Source organism: Atta cephalotes (genome assembly GCF_000143395.1).
Source record: "Atta cephalotes unplaced genomic scaffold scaffold00007, whole genome shotgun sequence".
Lineage (NCBI taxonomy): Eukaryota > Metazoa > Arthropoda > Insecta > Hymenoptera > Formicidae > Atta > Atta cephalotes.
The window spans coordinates 1,002,931-1,023,946 of record NW_012130071.1 but is presented as its reverse complement, the minus strand read 5'-3'; the positions used below and the strand labels follow the sequence as shown (position 1 = coordinate 1,023,946).

General features: G+C 31.2%; 2 protein-coding genes across 2 annotated transcripts in view; one reads left to right on the top strand and one right to left on the bottom strand.

The window, feature by feature from the left end:
• LOC105626892 (arginyl-tRNA--protein transferase 1) overlaps positions 1–5,730 on the bottom strand; it is a 9,471-nt gene extending 3,741 nt beyond the window's left edge. The window contains exons 1-5 of the mRNA XM_012208183.1: positions 5,631–5,730; positions 5,339–5,465; positions 1,865–1,998; positions 1,068–1,480; positions 486–647 (exon numbers count right to left, since the gene is read on the bottom strand). Of these exons, the coding sequence (XP_012063573.1) occupies positions 486–647; positions 1,068–1,480; positions 1,865–1,998; positions 5,339–5,465; positions 5,631–5,730 (936 nt within the window). The remainder of the gene's footprint in view (positions 1–485; positions 648–1,067; positions 1,481–1,864; positions 1,999–5,338; positions 5,466–5,630) is intronic.
• A 3,717-nt stretch (positions 5,731–9,447) lies between these two features.
• LOC105626891 (ARL14 effector protein) lies at positions 9,448–12,769 on the top strand. Its single transcript, XM_012208182.1, has 4 exons — positions 9,448–9,526; positions 9,627–9,801; positions 12,209–12,471; positions 12,554–12,769. Exons 2-4 carry the CDS (start codon positions 9,709–9,711, stop codon positions 12,639–12,641), a joined length of 444 nt encoding a protein of 147 aa, XP_012063572.1. The 5' UTR covers positions 9,448–9,526; positions 9,627–9,708; the 3' UTR covers positions 12,642–12,769.
• Positions 12,770–21,016: the final 8,247 nt, after the last annotated feature.

The following is a 21,016-nucleotide window of genomic DNA, read 5'->3' as shown; positions in this document are numbered from 1 at the left end:
CGCGCGCGCGTTTCGCAAAATAGTTATTCAGCTGCGACACATTTTATATAACGTCTCATAAATTTTCTGATTCTATCTGCAAAGAAAATTTTTGTCTTAAAACTATGTATGCATCATTTCCTAAACTACAAGATAATTGAAACTTAAGTTTCTCCCATATCTTGTAGTTCTGACTTTCCAGTTCCTGTTTGTTTGGATTATTAAAGTCTGTATACCAATGGCAAAATTCAATTGCCTTTGGTTACCCTTAGCTTTGAGAACAACCAAAAATCTTCTTTGCAAATGGAATTAGAAGACTTGTGAAAAATGTTGTACAAATTGTGTTGCAAAGCTAGGCGACATTGAGAAATAATGTGTATATTTTGCTAACATGTATTGTACATGAAGAATAAATTTATTTAACTTTTTTTTATTTCCTCTTATAACTTTCTGTGCAATTTATCGCATAATAAATGACTGTCAGATAATTTAAATCTACAAATTACCTGCAGAGGCGACTTCACGAGAAATCTCGTGTAACGTTGCTCTGTGAGCTTCTCAGGCGGTACTCCGTGTATTGTATTCTGATACTTTTTATAAAGCTCATAAGATTCTTTCGAAGTCTTTCGATATTCGGAACTCATCGGTGCAGTTCGAACCAGTCTCAACTTAAAGTGTAAATAACTTAACATAAAATTCTATCTGGACAAGGAAGCAAATAATTATCTCTAAATATAGGTGATAAATAAAATACAGGTGAACTAGTTGTAATTTTATAAACAAATCGGAAAAATGAATGATGAAAAAATAATATAGATTAATTTCACAATGTAATTAACGTATATGTTGAGCGTTCGACATAGAGGCAGCATTATATATAAAACAGCATTATTTAATAAATATTTATTATTTATTTTTTATTTGTTTTATTATTTTTCTTTTATAAAAATTGGAGAAAAGAGGACCATACCGAGATGCATATAATAAATAAGAAAGAATATTATTCCACACAAGTAATAAAGAATTAGAAAACATCTGACAAAATAAGTAATAACGATTTTAGAGTTTAATCAATGACATCATTTTACCTCCAACTTCTTCAATCCAGTGTACACTTCCTCGAATAATTCCTCCACAGTTTTAATGCAATTCTGTTGCTTTCTTTCTCTCATGATACTTTCAATTTCGCTCTGCGATTTACCTTGAGCCAGCAACTTATTTTTTTTACGCTCCATGCGTAAGAGTTTCGCCTTTTTGCAAGGTACTATATCGACGATTTCATTTCTAACATGCAAGCTATTTTTGCTATTGGCATTTGTTAGCTGTGCTTGACTGCTATTTGATACAAAAGTAGAATTCTTTTGAGTTTCTGTTTTCATTAGATTGATAGACAATCTTTCGTCGATTTCATTATCAATAAACGAAACATTGATCTGAGATTCGTTTTTCTGCGCTCTCTTCAGATGCTTAGAATAATTTAATGCTTCTTCGTTGCTTATATCTATAAATATTATAAAGTTAGTGAGCTAATCGCGAATGTCACTGGCTCATGTTTAGCAGAAAAAGCAATTATTATAAAATTCCTTAACTGGTTTTTGCCCTTAATTCTTCATTTGTGTATGAACCAATTATATTTAACCCTTATAACACACTGAAGTTCAAATAATCTCAGAGTGCATTTAATCAGTAATTTTGTTTACCTCATAGAAAAAAATGAATACGGCAAACGGTTAAATGCGCTCTTGAGTCATTTTGATCTCGGTGTGATTATTACAGAACTTTTAAGAAGAATGATCACAAAAAATTAAAAATCTTACAATAATTATAAACTTGTTTTTTCTATTGAATCATTATTATACACAGATCAAAATTCTAAAAATTTTACCTATATTATCTTGTTGATCTTCGGCCGTACCTCCTCCAACATTATCCTTCGTTAATTCATTCTTCAAAAATTTAGTCATCCGCTTTAAGATCTTTTTCTGAGACTTTGATATTCTAAAATCTAGAGCTTCGCATCTAAAAATCATTATCCATGTTTAATGCGTCAAAATTCTGTTTCATTAATAATTAAAATCATATCTCTTTCAAATTTAGAAATATGGTAAATTTGGTCACTTATACTACACTGAATTATTTAGTGTATATTAAAGACTGCTTTACAAACTGCATTCCAAAATTTACAGCTATCACTAAAAAAAATGTATAGACATTTCTTTGGAAGTACAATTCCTCTTACAATGGGAAAGTGGAAAAAAAAAATTTGGACTTCTGGTTAACAAAGATAATAAAGAAAAAACTCTGGTCAAATTCATCAAACATATAAAAAATAACATAAGCCGACCAAAAAACATTGTTAATTTTGTTTAGAAATAATTCTATTCCAATTCTTAACAAATTCTACAACAATTTTCCTTCTCCAAATTCTATAGAGAAAAAAATTTCTGAATGGTTATACCTGACAAAAAAATTCATTAATGACCATCCTGATATACTCATTACAAATACTGACAAGAGTAATGTTACTTTTATTCTCAACAAGAATATTTATATATCGAAAATGGAGATTCTTTCTGATGTAGATTCTTATCAAAGAATTTAAAAAGATCTGATAAAAAAATTGATTCAAGATTTGCGTGTATTACACACGAGATGAAAGTGCAAGGAATTTATTGAAGATTCCACATATCGAAGACTGCTCACAACGGATGACAATATTCCTAAGACTTATGGATTAATAAAAATTCATAAAGCTGGTAACCCATTGAGAGTGATTGTATCTTCGTTAAATAGTCCACTTTACTATCTCTAACTTTACTTACATAATATTATCAAAAATAGCATATTAAATACTTCAAGCCGCATTAAAGATAGCTTTCATTTATTTGACATATTACATGGCAAACAATTAGAATCTAACTATGTTTTGGCTTCTTTTGTTGTGTCTCTCTCTTTATAAAGATATCTATTGATTTAACAATCAATAGCATTAGTAAAAGCTGGAACTATATTTCTATGAGAATAAACATTTCTAAAGAAGAATTTATTAGTGCAGTCAATTTTATACTAAATTAACTTTTTTTTCGTTTAATCAGAAAATTTATAAACAAGAATTTGGCACTCCAATGGATTCACCGTTATCGCCCATAATTGTAGACATGCAAGGAAGAAATGGCGATCACAAAATTACAAATAGCGCCACTGTTTTTGCGATATGTTAATGACATCGTTCTTGCACTTCCATCGGATATGATCAATAGTATACAAACAGTACATTGAGCATTTTCAATTCTTTACACACAAGGTTATAGTTTACTATGAAGGTTGGTGTTAATGACAGAATATGTTTTCTTAATACAATAATTATCATTGACAATTAGAGAATCATTTTTGATACATCACAAAGCAACATTTTCTGGCAGATTCCTCAATTTCCATTCGAATCATTCTCTTTATCATAAAAGAGGCACAATTATTAGTTATTTATTCATACAAAATATTCTATCTGTCACATCCTCATTCTTAACAAAAAAATTTCGACGCATTCACATTTTTCTCGAAAATGTGTTATCCTCTCTTTTTTATTTTTCCACAATAGAAAAAAAATTAAAATTTCATACATTGTATAAAAATACTACACACAAATTAAAAAAATATTTTACAATTCTCTATGTACATTCCATCTCAGAAAGTTTTCCTTTACCTCTAACATGTTTCATTGTAAACTTTTATCATCACCAATACCTTAAAAAGTTTTATTAAGAGATATAAGGTAGAATTGCTTTCGAATCAAAATATTGTATATAAGATCTCATGTGATTGTGACGCCAATTATGTTAGCAAAACAAAGAGAAAACTAAGTACTAGATTGCATGACACATTTCGGATATCAATAAAAAGATTGATTCTCCATCTGTTATATCCAATCATCGGGTTAATTTCAGATGGAATGATGTGAAGATTTTTAATGTCTTCTTATAACAAAAAATTAGTATCTGAAATGATTTACATTAAAAGACAAAGACAAGATTTAAACAAACAAAATGATAATCATTGCCAGAATCTTATTCAAATCATATAATCCTTTTCTCATAATTATCTTTCTTTTCTCTCTATACATCCTTCTATTTATCCCCTCCTCTTTAATCTCACTTCCCACTATTTTTTAACATCATTTTACTTTCCTTCTCTGAAAAACACTTTAAATTTATTTGGTCTAATAACATTGAAAATAAGAGACATCGATCTTTCTCTCATCGCATTGTCTATTATTTTTTTTCTTTATTCAATTATTTTTATTTAATTTTTTTAGACTGAATTCTCAACTACAATTATGAAAGGTATTTTTCTTATTTAATTTTAACGAATATTTAATTATTTTAATTGAATAGATAGATTTACATTGTACATTTTTAACTTTCACTCATATTAATATTGTATTGTCTCATCAGATTATATTTTTCTGTCATTCTTATAATTTTACATTATTATATTTATAGCCATAATGCGTTATATTTTGTTCTAAACACCAATATGTAATCATACACTGTTCTTTTGCTGTACAATTTTACTAACAAGACGAAAATTCTTTAATTATTGATACAAACAGATGTCTTGACATTGCAAAGTATTTTCATTTGCCATCGATCGTCCATAAGTTTTTCTGACAAATTCTAATGTATTTTATGTGTGTTACTGTTCAGTTTAATTAATAAGATGAAGATCCTTCTTAATTTATTGATATCAACAATTATAATTATTCAATGCGAAGTTTATTTTCAATTTTCGATCGATTTTTTGTTATGTTTTTTTACCGTTTAGATATATTTTGTAAACATTGATAATGATCGGATCATGATCGAAACGTTTGTTGTTGTTAGCCGGCATGTTATTAAATTTCATAATTAATTTATTAGATTAAAGATTTTTTTTATTTATTTTACTAATTTTATAGGTAAAATTTCTGGCTCGTAGCCCTTTTTCTTTTAACTTGCTTTTAAATTATTGAGCCATTATACTATTATATAAAAAATATATAGTTTACACATTACGTGTGTTTTTAGCATTGGCAGTGAATTTTGGAGCACAGCTAAAGTATTTAAATGCAATGAATTAATATAATCAACTTTGATAATAAAATAATACATACATATTTTGTTAAATAACATGCCAATACTAGTTAAGTATTTGTTTAAAGTATTTATATGCATTTACATTTAATTGTGCTAATTTCATGTATAATAGCTTTTAGTATGCAACAAATCTAGTTTAATGCAAATGACTGAATTCGCTTATTTATAGGTAAAGTAAAATCTCTTTCTTTCTGTCTCAAAACTTAGGATTAAGAAATATTACTCACTTGATGGTATATTGTGGACAGCAGGTCTGGTTCATCATAGGTTTATAACAATAACAGCCGCTCCGCCTCCATCCTCTATCTATTAAACTTTGGTAATCATGTACTGTTAATGAGTGCGCCCACATACCTGTGCAATAAGCAATGACTTATCAAAATAAAACTCAAACTTATTCTAATGTTTCTAATTTGCTTTTTTAAGATTTTAAAGGAAGACAGAACTTAGCTTGTTTATCAAAATCACGTGAGAAGACAGAGGCTCTACGAAACAAAAGTGCAGTGTTTTTGTGCTTACCATGACTGAAGTTCGTATCGGGTTTTTTGCAGTAGCCGCATTGATAGCCCTCGTGTTCCGCATAATATTCCACAATGCTATATGATTGCCTGCCGGCCATCTCGATAATCTCCTTCGAATTGTTTGGATTCTGTTACTATTGCTAAACGTAGACGAATGTTCTAGGCGTTCGAGTCGTTCAAGGCCTATCCCTTGTTCGCTTATTTTTATTAAGGCTAGGCAATCAAGCACTTTCGATCGAATGGAACATGGAACGCCGTCGTTATTTGTATATCGCAACTGTAAATTGAAAGTTTACATCTTTATCTATCGATTTAATAATGTCAAACTTCGCTGTTATCTTTTAAATTTTCGTCGTTCATACTTGGTTCTCGACTGTAAAATGCAGCTGAAACGTAACTCTAATAAGGCTGCTTATATCATGTCAAAATCCGATTTTTAAACCGGAAACACAATGGCGAGTTCAAGATGGCAAAGCGGCTAGATTGCTTACTGAGCGATTGTATATTATTGGTTGGATTTATAAGTAACAACCAATTATGTTTATATGCTTGGCGAGGATAGCCGCTTTGTCAACTTGATCGCGCTCAATGGCTGCGTTCACTTAGCGGATTCAATAATTGAGTGCAGATAAATTTTCACGAGCTACTCACAGGACTGCCTGGCTGCCGCAGACAAAATTTCTATAACAGTAACCTTAAGATGTGAACTTAATCCAATCAGCTAATCAGGATATTGTTTTAGATCTATTCTAACGGAAATAGAAATAGCATAAACTTATCCGTAAGACGAGTTTCAACCGGTTGAAATTCATCTTATTGCAAGATTATAGCATATTGCTGGATTATGGATAAGTTTATTGTTATTTCCATTTTCATTAGATTACATAATCTAAAGCAGTATTCTTGGTTCATCAGTTTATGTTCACTGAACTATATATACACTGGAATAGGAATCGAGGAAAATTCGTGGCTGCAATTGATCAGTCGCCATTTTAGTTGGGACAATATTTGAGCGAATTAGAAGCGTTCGCGCGCGCGCGCTGTGATCGATATATCGATCGATGTACTGGAAATCTATATGGACATGAATGATATGTAAACAAAAATAGTGATCGAGTTTCCACTACGAATGCTTCAAAGCATTTTAACCAAGGAAGAAAGAATTTTACTAATTGATCAAATCCAATCAAAAAATGCTTCGAAGCATTCATAGTGGCAACTCGACTGCATCCATAATGTCACTTCAATTTTCTTAGTACATTCAATAAAATAACATTAATAATACTTTGCTTATCCTACATCGTTAATACATGCAGGAATTGATATTAATAATATAAAAAATCTTACCTACGAAATAAAATGCCCTTTTTACTTCTCTGTCCAGGCACATTTCATGTTGATGCTTTGCACATTTTACAGTCACGGGATTTTATAATCTTTCAAATACAACCTCACACGATCTTGCTGACACATCGATCATTCCTCATTAAACCGGGCACTTTTTGATAAAAAAAATCAAAGATTCCAATTCTTTTAAAATTTTTCAAATGTATTCTAGACATAAAAAAAATGAGACACGTGTTTTGGGAAAAAAAATTTTTTAATATTTTAAAACGAAATTATGCTTACCTTTCAAGGACGAAAAATGTGGCTCGTGTGTATATTCAAATGATTGTACCGCCGAAACGGTAAGTCGAACGAAAAAAATGCATGAGATCAGTTTTAAAAATTATAAATTATTCTGTTTTTTGGTTATGTTTAAATATACATTTATTTTGAATATTTTTTTTATTGTTTATAATTTTTAAATGCATTTTTTTGTCATCAATTCACCAACTTATAGTTTCTGATAAAAATTGATATTCGCTCTTCAATTCTGAAATAATCCTGAAAATTTTAAAATAGAACTCGAATGGATTGTATACTTAAAAAAATTTTTAAGACACCGCGTGGCATATTAACATGCGGCACAAAATATCTGCCGTCGCGCTCGCCACTCCAGCCAATGCGTTGAAGCGTTATAGACTTATAAGATAGACGGAGCATTCATACGAGACAAACTGAAGACTTGATAGAAAGAGAAAGAAATAATCACGGAGTAATTCTCTTCTTTTCTAGTGATTGATTGAGATTGGTCGCCACGGCAAGCTGGGAAGTGGCCGAGGAAACGAAGATAGACATTCGAGAATTGTGCCCTCACCGCTCACTGTGAGAGAAACTATGTCTGGAGTAGAGCTGTCCTTCAATGTTATCAGCTTCTCTCGTATGAATCTCCATTTATCTTATAAGTCTATGATTGGAACGCATAGTTGATCATATGGTTCCTGCACACTGGATGCGGAAACACTTGCCGCATGACAAAATAAGACGCGGTAACCAATAAACATTAGGAGCTGTAATCTTATTGACTATCGCCATTTTCACATTTTGCTGCGCGATAAACGCGTCTAGTGCAGGAGCATTAGGTCGGAATCAGACTACGCATTGAAGAATGAGATTGAAGATGATTGAAAGATTGAAATTTGACCAATCAAAACAAAAAAACCAAAATTTCTTTGTTTTCATTTGTGAAATTTCAATCTTTAATCTTTAATCTCAATCTTCAATGCATAGTCTGATTCCGGCCTTAAAGAATTTATTATAATCTATTCGAGTTCCATTTTGAAATTTTCAGGATTATTTCAATTGAAGAGCGAATATGATGAATTTTTATCAGAAATTATAAATTGGTGAGTTGATGATAAAAAATGCATTTAAAAATTGTAAACAATAAAAAAAAATCTTTATTCAAAATAAATGTATATTTACAAATAACTAAAAAATAGAACAATTTATAATCTTCAAAACTGATCTTTTTTTCGTTCGACTTACCGTTTCGGCGGTATAATCATTTGAATATACACAGCCATGTTTTTCATCAATTCTTGAAATTTAAAGATATTTAAAGCTTCACAAAACTTCACAAAAACATTAAAAAAATTTTTTTCCCCAAACACGTGTCTCATTTTTTTATATGTAGAAGGTATGTGAAAAATTTTCAAAAAAAATTTTAAATGTTGATTTTTTTTGATGCCCGATTTGACATGAAATGACCGATATATCTCATTAAAGAACACTAAGGGTGAAATCACATGGTATGGGAATCAGCATGCATGGACAGAGAATGCGTGATTCGAACAGCCAATCGTGAGAAAGACATGGGATAGAAAAATGCAGAAGAATGCTGATTGACTATTTGAATTACACATCTTCTGACTCGCATGTTGATTTCTATACCGTGTGATTTCATCCTAAACGTAAGTGCGCATGAGCACCTGAAAGCTTCTGATTCGCTCTTATTGATCAAATTAAAATGGCGCTGATCAATTGGTGCCACAATTTTTTATGTTTCACAGCGGAGATGCCCATTCCAGTGTATATATAGTTCAGTGATTTACATCTTAGGGTGAAATCACACAACACATGCGGAAAAGGACGAAATAAAGAATGCATCATCAGAATGTAAAAATCAACCAACTACAGTCGAGTATTCCCCTATTATAATCAAACGATAGGGGAATGCTCGATTATAGTTAATTAATTCTTACATTCTGATTCGAATTAAATCCTCAATGGAAACAAAGTCATTGAAAGCGCTATTCGGAATAAGAAGAACGCTGATTGGTTGTTTCTATGATACATTCTTTATTCCGCAGTCATTTTCCGCACCGTGTGATTTCATCCTAACTGGCAGTAACCTGAACCTATTTTTCGCATTGTGACATATTTTCTAACCTGAATATTCATCATCTTTAATGATTAATATTTCTGTTTACGAGGCAGAGCAACATTTTTTCTGCCAGAAAAAATGTTTGTTTTATGAAAACACGTTGAGTAAACTTAATTTTAATTTTTGTAAGCTCGTCTCCTTCATAACTATCAAATTATTTTACGAATGTCAAAATATAAAATTCAGTTGTATTAACTTGAATAAGTCCAAGATTCTTATTTTTAGCAAAAAACATCAGAATTATTTATCAAATAGGGATTTAAGGACAAATGCGATAAATATTTTTGAATTCTCCTTAGAAGCTTTTATGTGTGATCTTATGCAATCAATCGGCAAACAAAAAATGGAGAGTTCCGGCGAAAGTTCATCGAGCAATCCAGCACTTACGCGTGGTGAAAGAGTGAGCGCTTCATTTAATCTCACATTACTCGCGTGGTTTGTTTTACGTTTTAACGTAATTACTCTTACGGATTATTTCTGACGTTCCTACCTGATAGATCTATTTTTTTTAGCTGAACTTCTATTGTCCTTCTTTTATTTTTATGTTGGAGAAAGAAAGAAATGATGAATCGTACAAGATTCAGCTGAAAAAGACAGACTACGTAAGCTTTGATTTTGGCGCTTGTAAGCTTCATTCTCTACTTTTTATTATTCATTACTTGTAGAAGGAAGATAAAATGATGCTTACAATGGTTACGTTCAGCATAAAAAGCAGCTCTGTAACTATTGTAAGATTTTTTTGTTGAATGTGCAGTTGCCAGCGGTTTATTATTTTCAAACGTGTTGCTAACAATAAGCAATCGTAATTCTTTCCAATATTAAAAATTGTCATTCAGTATAAATCAGTACTAAATATATATTACGGCAATATAAATTATAATGTAATTAAATATAAATTATTATAACCTTTATCTTTATATAGTTGACATTGTAATAATGGAAAACTAATGTTGTATGATGGATATTTTCAATTTGCTAGAAAAAATGCTAAATGCATAACAAATATGCAAATATGGTTGGAAATTCATAGATGTTTAAAAATTTCAAAAAATTTAAAAGCTACATTTGCTATTTAGCCGTTTGAGTTATGTTGTCAAAATAGATTAGAACGATATGATTAACGATTTTGATTATAATTAGAATTTGAAAATAATTGTCGAAAAAGTAAATACAATGATAATAATTAATACAATGATAAAAATATATGTGGTAATCATTTATTGACGCGCATTTGCTTTGACAAGAAGCTTTTTTACTGTTTTGGACATCTCTTTCTACAGATTTTATCTACAGAATTTATATCTTAAAAATTAAATATAGTTTAAGACTTTCAACTATGGGATTCTTCTTGACCATTCATTTATCTTATGCCTTAAAAAAAAAATCTTAACTGTTTGATTCACTTTTTCTCATCTTTGAATGAAAAAAAGTTTTGACAATTTTTATGTAAAGAAGATTTAATTTTATTTGCTTTAGTATATTGTCCAACTTTTGATATTTTTTTTGACTATTTTTTTATGTTCTTTCCAATATTTAATTTTAGTTTTAATAATTTGTTAATAACTTTTTAATCTTATACAACTATTCTTATTATTGTAATAGTTGAGAATGACAAGTAAAGTCAAAACGTTCCATTTATTAATTATTGTAAAAAAAATTACATCTTATAAATTAATGTCCTAATAAATATTTGTGGTATTTTCTATATTTACAGAATTAGTTTAAGAAACTATTATATATATTTTGTAATTTAATTTTGCAGCATACTATGCTGACTGTAATTTTAAGAGCGTTCAATAATTTTCAAACAGTTGAAAGTATAGCCTGATGCGCTAATGTAACGCTAACTTCTGCTGAACAGTCAATCCTGTATATAAAAATAAATGCAAATTTTTTTCAAAGAAGAATACCAACATTTCGTTGAATCAACATCCAGTTAACTTTACCAATCTTATTGTAACAGATTAGAATATTAGAATGTTTTTTGCCCTGATTAAACGTTGACACTTAACAATTATTAAGACATAGAGATAATGCGCAAATCATGTGACTTGTTTGAAGAAAATATCTGTGAAAGCTCAAAAATATCAATAAAAATATCAATAGATTTTTTTTTAATTGTGAAATTTATATGAAATGTAATAATGTGTATAAGCATTTAATAAGTAACGAAGGATTAATTGTTCACATAGAATTGAGTAGTCCATTGGCAAAAGTTATTATATGTATATCTCCACTTGAAATTTTTTTGGCGAGAGCGAAGAAACTTACGTATAATTTTTTTATTCACTATCAATAAAATCTTTTTTTTTTTGAAAGCTATGAAAAATTCATTGTTTTATAATGCATTGTTTAACAAAATGTGTGGAATACGAAATGAAGAAAAAAATACAATTTATATTTATTAAAATATAATGTATTTGCCTGTAGAAAGAACTTTAACTTTTGGAATAAAATGTCTGCTATTTTTATTAAATAAATTAAATAAGTAATGGATATAATTGCAACAATAAGGATATGAGGATTTCTCTCCTTTCATACTTTTCTTCCTACAACAGTAGAGATTTAATTTCTTTTGCAATTAGATCTGTCTTTCTCTTTTAATTGTATGGGATTTATTTTTAGCACATTTTTAAAGAGTTCAATTTGTAACCAAAAGAAACTGAGGAATCCAGAGATACCAATACATAATACAATACATAATTTTTTTTTATATTTTTGTATATAGCTACTTTTGCATATCGATTGGTTAATCACTGAAGAAAAGGAAGATGATTAATAAAATCGTATTCATGTTCTATTCACAGAAGAGTACTCGGGGTTCGAGACAGAGAGCTGTGGATAATTTGAGCAAAAAATTTTTGAGAAACTTCGATCCAGAGCACAGCGAACGAGAGAAGCGCAAGCTGTATCGTCGATTATATCAGAGCTACAGGAAGCACCTATACAATGATGAAGGCATTTTTATACGGACATCGGATGATCTCTGCGACTGCTTGAGCTTAGATTGTCCAGGATGTCATTTTCCGTGTTCCAAATGTTCTTCTCCAAAATGTGCTCACGATTGCAGGTAATTTTACGAAATTTTCGATATCTAGCGAAACGTAACCTATTTTATTGCAAAATAATTATTCGAATTGTGACTTTATTAGGAATAATCGTAAATGGACCTACGACAGCATTCATTGTGAAGGAACCGGTCCTGTAATAAAAAATCCACTGATGAAAGAAACAAAATGAGAATGTAAAAATACGCAAATGCATATCTGTAAGTATTTGTACATAAAAACCTTCAAGAATTACCAGATGTTTATTATTATCTTGTATAAATTGTATTTACGTAATAAACAAAAGTAAATTTAATAAATTCTTAAAGTATTGTTTGCAAACAAAAAGATATGTATTTTTGTACAGTCACTACATTTTAGAATGTCTTCTTTGTACAACATACAAATTATCTTCTTTAAGGATGTTTGCTCGTATAATATATATGTTAACAGTAAATGTATGTTGATAAGAGGTTGATAAGATCCTGATAATAACATCAAATTGACAATCAATTTAATTTATGAAAATATTATTTCAATTGAATGTGTTGCAAGTAATCCAAAAGTAACCTCTCGGCGCGCAACCATATATCTGAAATAAATGTATATGTAAAATACATGTAGAAATATTCCAACATCTAACTTTGACATGACTCAACATATAGTTCTCTGATGCTTATCTTACTTTGTTGATTTATTTATATATATATAAATATATGGTTTTGTTCTAACTTATTGATATTTACATGTTTTAATAAAATAAAAAATTATGTAAAAAATTGAGATTGTATTTGAAAATAACAAAGAAAGGGTTTGATGATTTAAAACCTAGATTAAAAATTATTTTAATAAATAGACACGCGGTACATTAAAAAAAATAATTAAGATAAAATAAGAAAATATTTAAACTATAAAATTATAAATATTGTTAAAAAAATATTAAATATGTGTGTGTGACTTTATTGAACTTTCAAATTCATATATATAATATTAATTTTTATATGGAAGATATAAATTACCAATTCATTACTTTTTTACAGAAATGCATCTATAATATATTCTTAAGGCTCCTGAGTACTCCTGAGTCAGCGACACAAAATCAGACAGCGGTCTGGCGAAATTGTAGCTACATAAACACGAGCTCATGTAGATGTGTTCTCGTGTCGAAAGTGAGCACATGTATGTGAGTGGGTTCGTGCTTGTGTGTGTGTTTACAGCGCCTCGCCACAATAAATGGCTGAATTTATAGGCGTGGAAAAGTGACGAAATTTATGTTGCATGTCATTTCATTATTATTTGCCTAATTGTGAAAATGTGTCTCGTACTTATCAAAATTGTAATTATCGAAACTAAAGTATTGGAATTTTATATGTAAAAGAGATTAGGTAATTAGTAAAACGTTAGTAACGTTAGTTAGTTTTAACTAGTTAAAACGTTAAAAATTAAAAAAAGTTAAAAGTTAAATTTAACTTTAACTTAACTTAAATTAACTTTAACTATTAACTTTTAACTTTTTTTTAAGTTAAAAAATTTTTTTATCTCTTTTAAATATCTTAGAAAAATAATAAGATATAATAAAATTAAGTCCATATATTCGTAATCTGTTCATATTTTAAGATCATTTTAAATAATAATTTCTTAAGATGCTAATATAGCTCTCTGATTGGTTTATGCAGTTATGCCTTGTGCCATAAGCCTTAGTCCAGATCTACAATAGGTTTAAGCCTTAAGTCATAGAAATTGATCAATTACAGTCAAATATTCTTCTCGCATTTGATTATAATTGGTCAATTTCTTATAGCTTAAGACTTATTAAAAAGTAATCTTATATCTTCTCTCACTTATATCTTCTCTATGTATTGGCTGTTTTTTTAAAGTTATATAACTTATATAATTATATCGTTATGTGTTGTATACTTATATCACATATAAATAAAAAATTAAAAATTTAATTTACTTAATAATTTATATTATAGTTATTTAATCTCATTTTAAAAAAAATTAGGACATTTTGATCTAAAAAATAATTTTTTCAAAATTAACTTTTTTTTAACTTAAGTTAATTCAAGTTGAAGGAATAAAAAATTGACTTACGTTAAGTTAATTTTTTATTCCTTCAACTTTTAACTTTATTAATTTTGTAAAGCCATTAACTTTAACTTTATTCAATTAAAAAAAAATATTAACTTACTCAACCCTGATAAAAACGTATATTTTACCTGTTTCAACAGCTGTTAAATCGTGTGTTTCTGCGCTCACTTTACGTATCTTTTACGACCATTTACTGACTGTCAAGGGAAGAAAGGTTTCATCAATTTTTACAAATGTTTTAAAGCGATCTCGTCATTTCGTTTCATCCAAATTGTCTTTATTTATAAATGGCATGCAACATAAATTAACGTGTATTTCTCGCTTCACAATTCCAACATGGCCGCCGCGACTACTCAGGAGGCCTTAAGGAGGCCTCTCTAGTTTAAAAAAAGAGAAGAAGAAGATTTACATGATTTTTACCATACAAGTTTTGGTCATTGCTATTTTTTAAATAATAAATAATAAAAAATGTAAAGCATATAAAGCAATAAAATTTTATTTCTTTATTTTAAAATGTTCTTTAAACTTTAAACATTCTCAAATTAAAAAAATAAAATTTCACCCTCTTTATTAATTTTACAATTAAATTATTATACTTAAAATCCTCATAAGACTTTAGCTAGAAAATTATTTAAAGAAAATTACATGGTCCAAAAAAATTCGAAAAAAATTAAGAATGTCTACATATTAATCATAAACTAAACTCTAAATTAAGAATAATGTTTTCATATTATGTGAAAAGACTAGAAAACTTTTTTAATCGAGCGATTCGTAATCCCACGTGTAGAATAGAGATCATCGTAACAATATATTAATTTTGCCAAAATTCAAATTGTTGAAATTGTAACCGTTCTCCATGATCCGTAAGGGCTTATTCAGACAAATTTGCATAGCTGCATAAATGTATGCGTAAAGAGAATTATTCAATTGCATTTTATACGCAATCTTGTGATAGAAATGCGATTGAATAATTTTCTCTATGTATATAGTTTTGCAGCTACGCAAATTTGTCTGGATAGATCTTAATTTTCACATCCATATCAGGATGGACCTTCACGTCATTGCCGTCTCACACACGCACGCATGCACGCACACATATAAACGCGCGCGCGCTCTTACTCATTCACATATACACGAAAGCGCTATTGATTTTTCGCGTGATGCTTTGAGCGGACGGTGCGCACACACTACGCGCACACTCACATCACGTACGCGGAGCGCGCATACTTGGTTTTTCGTCGGCGCGAGATCATTCAAGTTGATACGATGTAGGAATTGTAGGAAAAGAAAAGAAGAGAAGAGAAAAAGGAAGCGAGTGAAACAGGCTGTATGGATTCACGGGAAAATCGTGAGGCACGACCTCATCGTCGATCGATGGATTAAAAAAAAAAAGAGACGCGACAACGTTTAAATTGTGCGAGTCGCATTCAGCGCGCGCTCGATCGCCGCTTACGTGCGAAGGCAGCCGCGGCCGCGCGCGGCGAGCGGTGAGCGGGACGAACTTCAGGGGGGTTGACGTTCGAACGGGTGGTCGCGCAGCGCCTAGGCCGCCTAGCCTAGTTCGCCGCGTCGTCGCGTCGCTTTGCCGCGATTCCGTAACGGGCGTAACGTAACGTAAAGAAAGAAGAAAAGCATCATCCTGTCCAAGCGCGTGTTGGCGTCATTGGCGAACCCACGCACGTACCGTACGCACTCACGCACGCGTACGCAGCGCGAGTGACGCGACACGACGCTCCGGTGTGGGTTAAAGACTGCGGACTCGGAGCGACAGTCGCGAGGAAAATCATCGAGCACCGTTCGCGAGTCCGTTCGCGGAACCGAAGAGAGAAACCGCGAGAAGACCTCTGTCATCCGACCGCAACGGCAGGTTTCCTCATCTTCATCACATACATCTCCGATCGCCCTTCGCCCTTCGCCATCCGTGCGTCGTCCGCGACATCCGTGACGTTGTCCGCGAATGCCCCCTTCGAACGCGCTGAACACCACCGTTTATCGTCGAGTCATCGATACTAACGCGACGACGACCACGACCCCCGGGGTTAGTGCCACCTCGCTGCGCTGGCTGGGCCGTTTCTCCCGTGATCGCGCTTTTTTATTCTTCGCTTTTTTACCTTTCCCTAGAACGATTTGAAAAAGTGCATAAAAGCTGAGAGGTTGAAAGTTGAACACGGTGAAACACTAGCACGCGTTTATCGCGAGTACATACACGAGAAGGACGATATTTGCTCAAGTATAAAATTTGTTAACTAGCTAAATAGATACAGATCTGAAAAAAATTTTATTCCACCATCAAAAAAATAATTATGTAGGACGTCACTCAAACTACAATATAAGAATTGCTAGAATGTCTAAATTTTTTGCAGCATTGATCATTCTGTTTCAACATTCCTGTGTATGTAATTATTTTCGTAGTCTATATTAAAATTATTTTCAGATCTATATCTCTTGTATAGATAAATTTAGATACTTGAATCATTTTTTCCGTTTATATTTAGAAGATATCAAGCTGATATTATTTGTCGTGAAAAAATTGACGTTAAAAACATCATTCTAATATCAAAATGACAATAAATAACGTCACAACTTAAATAACGTCACTACTATCTGGAATATTATTGTTCTCCATGTACACATGCGAGTTCTTCAATTTTCGGAGCTTTGAGAATCCGCGGAATTCAAGAATCGTAGGGAGGATGAATCTCGACACGTCGCAAAATGTCGCGCGCTCCACGACCGTCGATCAGGATTCAGAGCAACGGTTCGCGTGCAGATTCGACAATCGGCAATCGTTGTATAATGAGAGAAATTGCCCGACGAGAGTGCGGTGAATGGCGGGTCAAAATATCCGACCGGCGAAACGTATCGTGTATTATTACATATAAACGATCGACGATGTCGCGGATTTGCATGACTCGAACGATGACGAAAACTCCGTAGATGTGGAAATTGTGGAATTCCCGGCCGATCGGGATAATTGTGATATGCATTTGGAGAATGGGGAGGGAATAGAACGGCTGTAACACAATTTCTCTCGAATGGCAGAGATACTCTTTTCCATTTCTATAATTCATGATATTTCATCAGAAATCATTCCATGAGTGATTTGAGAAATATAACGTCACACCGCGCTGCGCCGTGATCGCAAATTGGATCAGTTATATATTTTTGGCTTGATTGTTCCTGTAATTTCGATAAATTCGTGTTCTGAATATTCCAATGTCGCACGAGAGTCATCTATTTAATTTCCGCCGATGCAAATACGACAATTTGCGAATAAAGTGATATTAAATACAATACCCGTGCATCCAGCGTCAAAATTGAAATTTGTCGAAATTGCGCAAAAAATCTGGAAAATTCTGATGGTTGTCCTGTTCGCAAAATTATTCTGATGTGGAGAGAGCGCAACTTTTTTTTATTTAAAATGATAAATTTGAATTTTCTTTTATTAACGTGCGTTATAATTTTAGCTATATGCCAGTTTGTTTGTTTTTTTTTATTACTATTATGTGTTCGTGTTTCATGTATGGAAACATTACACTGTTAAATCTATGGTGTCAAATTTAATTCAATTTAAGTCGCCATTGCTCCTACTCAATATATATTTTTTTTGTACTAAAAACAGCGGATAAATTTGACACTATACATACAGTGCTTAAGTAATAGTGTCAAATTTATCCGTTATTTTAAAAAAATATATTGATAAAAAACAATATATTGAGTAAAAGCAGTATCGACTTGAATTAAATTAAATTTAACACTATAAGTTTAACAGTATATTAATCAGATAATGTTTTAGTTCTCTTTTTTCTCATGTTCTTTTTAATAAAATCCTGATTTTTTTTTATTGAACTTTCGAGAGAGAAAAAATTAGGTCAGCTTTCACGTTTTCTTTTCTTCTCGTTGTTTAATCTTAAATATACCAACATAAGTGCTAAATTAAACATGCAGCTAAATGGATCTACTTTCGTTTCTTTGTAGATCTGTTTTTCTTAGTTTTGACAAAAGCATACTTAAAACCTATTCTACAATGTGCTCTTTGTTTCCTGTTTCTTGTTTTTTACTTTTTGCTTTTTCCTCCTTTGCAACCGTTTTATCAACAATTGTATTTTTTGTTTCTTACATATTTCTTGTTTCTTTCAAAGTTCGTTAACTTTTATCTCGGGCGATATAAAACAAAAAACCGGATAAGAAGCAAAAAGAGAAGGTGTAAAAACAAAGACAAAAAACAGGAAACAAAAAACACAAGCTTATAGAAGGCTTAAAATGAAAGAAGTACATATATTCGGATTGAGCGGAGAAAAGGAAGAAAAAGAGGATTTGCGAAGAGAGACACGTACATGTAGATGTACAAGTGGAAAGATTTTTCGCGGTCGCACCGCAGCAGCTAAAAACGATATTTGTCTTGACATGCACAATAAATAGCAAGATTTAAACAAAATACGTGAATCGATCATTCACATTCGAGAATTTCAAAATTGTAGACTTACATTCTCAAGAATTCTCGATTTGATTAGTCGACTCTTGCTGTTTACGTTTTATTGTTTACATTTCTTCGCGTGCCATTCTTCTTGAAATAAAAAAAAAAGAAGAAGAAGAAATACTAAAATTCGTATTCTCGATCGTCTACACAAGTGGAATATATAAAATCCGACAAGATCCAATTAGAATGTAAGGAGAGATACGAACAGGAACAGACCCGCATAAGACCGTGCGAAAGGGTGGGAGGGACACGGGGGTGCTTATCTCCGATGACGACACCTACGAAACCGCATCCGACCGGATGCGGTTTCATAGGTGTCGTCATCGGAGAGGTATACGTCACGAGATATGCGCGGAGGAACGGAATAGATGTAACCTTTTGTAGGTTCAGATTATTCACCGCGTGGGCGAAGCGCGAAGTGGAGGCCGTGGCGTGCGCGTTTATACATGGGATGTTCCGTTACCCCCAGATATACTCTTTCGCCACGCAGAGGCGAAAGAGTATATCTGGGGGTAACGGAACCCTTGGCTCGACTTGAAGGCGATTCTTTCTTCAGAAAAGACTGTTGAGACGCTTATGATTTCTATGCTGAAATTCGAAAGAAAAAATAAACGATAACATTGCCATCATCCAGTTAGTCTCTGGATTTTATTTTCTAAATTAATTTGAAAATTAGAACACGCGATATAAAATCGGAAGATCAATTAATATTCTCTCTTAATATTCGGATAATCGCAAAACCAGACTGCCGATCAATATTTTCCGTCAAGGAGAAGAATCGTTTCCCAGGTCGGGAAATGAATTAGAAGAAATGTCTCTGTGTAGCTGAACTACACGGAAAGAATGGTTTTACCTAAGCATCTAAAAATTTAGCTAGATACAGATCTGAAAATAATTTTGTTGAATTACTAAAATAATTATGTAAAATGTTATGTTAAACATTTAAGCTGGTTGCTAGAATGGCAAAATTTTCTGCAGTCTTACTGTCATCATGCTTGAATTTTTTACATTAATTATTTTGATAATCTAACAAAATTATATTTTCAAATTTGTATCTATCTAAATTTTGAATACTTCCGCAAAATCTTTTCCTGTGTATTGTACTTTTCCTTGTATTTGAAATAAAATATATACAATATATATATATATATATATTATAATATATACAATATATATATATATATATATATATTTTATATACATATACATATGCATATATACATATATACAGAGCTGTGCAAAGAGGAAATGCACAAAGACTTCTAGTACTAAGGAGAGTCCCGAAGTTTTACTTAAATATATCCATTTTATATCCATTTTATATATATATTTATTTTATATATATATTTATATATATTATTTTTTTCTAAGTTAATCACTTTATTAGTTATTCATAACTATATATTAGTTATTAATAATTTTATTAATTATTCAATTTAATTTGCACATGCAAATAATATTCATTTATATTTCATTTATATTCTTCTTATAAAAATAAATAATAATTTAAATTTAATGAAATTTTTATATATAAAATTTAGAATATGAAATTATACATATATCGATGATGAATTTTTTACCTAATCAAAAAGCTACATATTTAATTTTCTATGACAGGAATATACAATTAGCTCGTGATCCGACATAATTTTATTTATACCGTTTTGTTATATTTTCTAAATCTTTCAATGCTTTTTTAATAAAAGCAAAATTTATAAATAGGGTCATCTTTACTTTTGTACTAGGGTCCCAAAAAACTTTTTGCACGGCTTTGTATGAAAACAAGAAAAACATAATTCAGTAATGATAAAGACTTTAGAACATCCAGTATAACTTGTGTGTCATCCGGCAGGTCAGGTGGTGTGATCGGAGGTTTGAGGAGGGGTGATCGTCTCGTATACACGCACGCACGCACGCACGCACACGCACGCTCACTTCCCTTCTCTCTCTCATTTTGTCTCATCCCCTGCATCGTCCTCTCTTTCTCTCTCTCTCTC